This window comes from Puntigrus tetrazona, unplaced genomic scaffold, assembly GCF_018831695.1.
Source record: "Puntigrus tetrazona isolate hp1 unplaced genomic scaffold, ASM1883169v1 S000000416, whole genome shotgun sequence".
Classification (NCBI taxonomy): domain Eukaryota; kingdom Metazoa; phylum Chordata; class Actinopteri; order Cypriniformes; family Cyprinidae; genus Puntigrus; species Puntigrus tetrazona.
In genome coordinates, this window is record NW_025048065.1 from 285001 (window position 1) to 290000 (window position 5000).

Below are 5000 nucleotides of genomic sequence, written 5' to 3' on the forward strand. Positions count from 1 at the left end.
CATGTTGTTGTTTATGAGAACGTTCACTGTGGTGATGTTTATTTAGTTAGCGTGGTGAGACGTGAAGCGCATGTCTTCGTGAGATCGTCTGCATGTAACTGACGTTCTAATCACGGCTGAAGATCGTGGAGCATGATGGGTAATCGTCACCCCTTCACGATCCCAAACGCTGCCAAACTGTGGAGGAGGACGGTTAGCTCATCTCCGCGGTCAGACTAGTTAGCTTGTTAACAAGACAACACTAATCCTGTTAGCGTATGTGTGTAGAAATGACCAGTGTTCAGTGTTAGTTTTAGTCTTTACATTCCGCATTTAATGCATCGCTGCCATTCGAGTCGAAACACTCCCATGTTTATGTCTTAAGGGTTTTTTGGGTTTTTTTTATGTACATTTCATTTGTTGTAACTTAAGTTTTGTTTTTGATTTCTGACACTTTTGAACACTTTTGAGAAAATTATCATTGCCAGACCATTCCTTTGCGTTTCTGATGCTGGAGTTGTTTTATTGTGTTTTTATTTGCCTAGATGATGATTATGTTTTGTACTGCACATTCCATGACGCCTGTCGGTACTGATTCGATTCAATACTGGTTCGATTCGGTACTGATTCGATTCGGAACTGATATGGTACTGATTCGATTTGATACTGGTTCGATTTGGAACTGATTCGGTACTAGTTCGATTCGGAACTGATTCGGTGCTGCTTCGATTCAGTACTGATTCGAAACTGGTTCGATTTGGAACTGATTTGATTTGGAACTGATTCGGTACTGATTCAATTCAGTACTGGTTCGATTCGGAACTGATTCGCTGCTGCTTCGATTCAGTACTGATTCGAAACTGGTTCGATTTGGAACTGATTTGATTTGGAACTGATATGGTACTGATTCGATTTGATACTGGTTCGATTTGGAACTGATTCGGTACTGGTTCGATTCAGTACTAGTTCGATTCGGAACTGATTCAGTGCTGCTTCGATTCAGTACTGATTCGAAACTGGTTCGATTTGGAACTGATTCGATTCAGAACTGATTTAGTACCGGTTCGAATCAGCACTGATTCGATTTGGTACTGGTTCGATTCGGTACTGCAGTTGCGAACCCTGCACTGTTTCTGATTCAGACTGCAGCACTATCGCGTTTATCACATGATCATGTAAACTGGAACACTGTGGATGAGAGTGCCTTCATCGACTAACGCCTGTTATACACTTCCTGTGTTTTCTTCTTGTTTTACTGGCCTTTTGTATATGAAAACAGCCGTGTCTGTCTAATTTTATACGTACATATATAGAAATATATCAAACTGAACGAAAGCGTCTGTTTCTTGTGTTTGTGTGTCTGAGAGTGTAAAGTACGGAAACCAGCTGATTTTACAATTCTGATAGAAACTCGTAATTTTAAGTTACAAAATTTAAATGAACGTGCTAAAAGTCAAAAATAAAAACAAAAGTTGAGTTGTGAGATATAAACTTGATTGTGAGAAAAAAAAATTTGAATTCTGAGGCATACGAAAACGCCATATTGATATATGTATATTAAAAAAAACTACAATTGTCAGATATAAACTCACAAATGCAAGAAAATTGGAATTGAAAGATATAAACTAGATTGCAAGAAAAATAATCGCAAGGCATAAAAAAACTTTATGAGATAAATAGTGAGATATAAACTGGCAGTTGTGAGGGAAAAAATATGAATTGCGAGACGCGTAAAAGTATAAACTCACAACTGTGAGAAAAGAGTGACAAGTGTGAGATATAAAAAAGCAATAATATATAAGCAATATATTCTTGCAGTTGAGGAAAATGTCAGAATTGTGAGATTTAAATGTATGTCAGAAAAAAGTATGACCTACAATTATCTAGAATTATCTAGCTTTATAATTATACATCTTATAAATATAAATTGAAAAAAGTGGCAATTAAAATGATCTATTATGTAGGTTTTTTAAGGTTTGATGAAGTCTTTATCTGTTCGTTTCTGCTCTTCATTTTTCCACATCTTAAGAGCTTTTAAAGAAACACGCAAGTGAAAAACGTCAAGCATGTGCTCTGAATGAACGCAGGCTTTCGAGGCGGAGAAGAACGTTCATCTAGAGTTCATCTGAAGTGGACCTGGTTTAGGCTTCTCCGGTGTCTTTCCTCAGAAGATCATCTGATTCCTGTAATCTGAGCCTTCAAACACAGCCTTTATTCCACGACAATCTCAAACACGTCTTTAATGTCCACTTCATCTTTCTCTGGAAGCCACTAAAACTATGTAAAAGCTAAAGGAAAAAATCTACACGGAAATATTTGAATAGTTTTGTTTTGACTCATCAACTAAATATTACTACATCACCTTAAAAACACATTTACTCGTGCTAGGTTTCTGAGTACGTCACAAAACAAAGAAAGGTTGATCAAATAATGATAAAGTGGTGTTTTTCCTCGTCTCATCTCGGGGAATGCTGACGCTCCACATACACAGAGTCACGAGTCAGCAGCTAATTCTGACCACAGCATTCAGATATTTCTGTAAATACCTAAAAGATAAGTTGGAACTTAAACGCCGTCTCGGTTCATGCCTTCACGATGACAGATAAACGGCATTCGCTTCGCTTTCGTTTGTGCAGAGTATTGCTGATATAAAGCAGGTTGAGACATAAAATGCAGTCTTTATTTATACGTGCATAATACCATCATACATACAAAGAGGTGAATGTCGTTCACAGTCTAGAATGATTCAGATTCACATTGGGATTTCCAGCAGTTCAAGTCCATATCTTAAAGAGAAATCGTTGTGTAATGATTGCACAAACACACGAGAGGAAATACATCCCCAGACGTCGTTTAAAGAGCAGTCAGTTTTATCTACTTCAGCTAGAACTCATCCTCTGGAGAACAGGTTCAGGCACTTCTAACTGAATGTGCGCGGCCTCCAGTGGAAGACGTTACTTCTGTTGCGCGAAACCGTCATTTATGATTGAAACCGGTATTTATGGAAGCTTTTATAGAAAAACATTATCTCACAATATGGGCTCTCGCAGCTCTGAGATTTAACAGTCCAATAGAAATTGTGAATTTGGAGATTAGAAGCTGCGGCAACATTATTTTGTTTCTGTGGCAAAAAACTCAGAATTGTGAGATAACCTTGGAATTGCGGCACGAGAAATTGTGAGATAAACCCCTAATTCTTATGAGATAATTATGAGATATAAGCTTTTATAAGCAATAATTATGCGATAAAAAAAGTAAATGAAAGGGAAATGGGCAAATAATTGCAAGAAGTCTAGTCTAATGTTGCACTTCTGAAGTTCATATCTCATGATTTTAAACAGCTTTCCGTCGGTGTTATCACATAATAGTTTTGTTCAGAATGTGGGTCAGAGGCGCTGCAGGACGCTCACACAGCCGTGATAACTCACACAGCGGCTCAGCCGCTTCTCCTCGCTCAGCTCACAGCTCACCGGATCCAGAGCCCAGACCTGATCCACCGCCACCGAGTCTTCATTACGGCCGCCCACCACGTACACCTTCCCCTCACACACGGTCAGCCCACAGCCCTCCTGAAACACACACACACACACACACACACACACGGTCAGGTCAGGTCGGGTCAGGGCAGGGGGCGGGGTCACCGGCGGTCAGTGTCGCACCAGTCTGAAGGGCAGCGCCGCGGCTCGGCTCCAGCTGTCCGTCACGGGCCTGTAGCAGTAGATGTGGTCCAGCAGGCCTCCGGTCACATAGATGCAGTCGTTGAGGGTCACAGCGCTGATGGAGCGCTGAGAGAACGGGCAGGACGACACGAACGACCACCTGTCACTGACCGGGTCGTAACACTGGACCTGCGACACACCACAAACATCAAGAAAACAACTCAAAATCTTCCACATTGGGTCACTTTCGGCTTTCCACTGAGGTCTGGTTCACCTTCAGGGACGTCCAAATGAAGTTCTTAGCAAACTAAAGTGATATATTTATGGTAGGAAACGTGATCTTTATTTGATATTCTGAGTAAAATGATTTTATGGCCTAAAAGGAAAGCAGAAGAGAATTCTTTGAAAGCTTTGAAAAATCCTACAGATCCTAATCTGAACACTGTGTGAGCGTTAAATAAACGTATTAATAGGGCTGTTGTAATTATTATTATTATCATCGACACGTTGTCTTGTTTTATTTTAAAAATGCATAAAAAATGTTGCATATCAGCTGATGAGTAACTCTGTTTGAACTCTACACAACTCATATTAGTGTGTATGAAAATCCTTACTCATTACTAATTATACCTGCTTTTGAGGAAAGACATGTTTTCCTCTCTGTATCATACTGCCTCGGGACCAAAATGAGTTTGGAGGAGAGAATAGGAATTTTCAAGAGAATAACATTTTTTAATAGATAAAATTTTGCTGAAAAAAAGTGAAAAGGGGGCTTTTTAAAGAGGTCACATGATGTGATTTCTAGCGTTGCTGCGGGCGCCATGTTCCGGAGACGCTGCGTTTCGTCGTGAAACCAAAACTACTTTTGTTTCTAAAAGAGGACATGACTAGAAATCAGCGTGAACACAAAGAGATGAACGCAAATATTAGAGTGTGTTCAGCACATTTATTAAAATAAACAGAGGAAAATAATTAAGTTTAGATTAATTTAGGAAATAATCAATAATGCAAATTCTCCCAAAAGACACAAAGGCAGTCTTGAAATAAAAGATGTGCTGTTTAAGACTTCAGTGTTTTTATTTGTGTCCTCTCACCCGCTCGGTGTTGTTGTGTTCGCTCACGGCTCCTCCGATCACGTACAGCTTCCCGCCGCAGCTGCTCAGAGCGGCCGAACTGACCGGCAGCAGCAGCTCAGAAACAGAGGTCCAGCTGTTCTCATGAGGACTGTAACGCTCCACACCGGACAGACGCTCACGGCCGTTATAACCACCGACCACGTACAGCTGCACACAGACCGTTCAGAAACGTGTGACCTCACCGGCCGCTTTAAACAGTACTCTGATGACGTGCTGGTCACCCACC

The 5000-nt window shown here is 40.5% G+C and overlaps 2 protein-coding genes across 2 annotated transcripts in view; one reads left to right on the plus strand and one right to left on the minus strand.

The window, feature by feature from the left end:
* The window catches only part of mpzl1l (myelin protein zero-like 1 like), a 7410-nt gene extending 6096 nt beyond the window's left edge, over positions 1–1314 (plus strand). Inside the window, exon 6 of the mRNA XM_043231781.1 lies at positions 1–1314. This exon is cut by the window's left edge and continues 1075 nt beyond it. The gene's annotated coding sequence lies outside the window, so the exon portion shown is untranslated.
* A 1323-nt stretch (positions 1315–2637) lies between these two features.
* Positions 2638–5000, minus strand: part of klhl35 (kelch-like family member 35) — an 8049-nt gene continuing 5686 nt past the window's right edge. Inside the window, exons 5-8 of the mRNA XM_043231773.1 lie at position 5000; positions 4733–4921; positions 3639–3827; positions 2638–3548 (exon numbers count right to left, since the gene is read on the minus strand). The exon at position 5000 is cut by the window's right edge and continues 118 nt beyond it. Of these exons, the coding sequence (XP_043087708.1) occupies positions 3366–3548; positions 3639–3827; positions 4733–4921; position 5000 (562 nt within the window). The 3' untranslated portion in view covers positions 2638–3365. The remainder of the gene's footprint in view (positions 3549–3638; positions 3828–4732; positions 4922–4999) is intronic.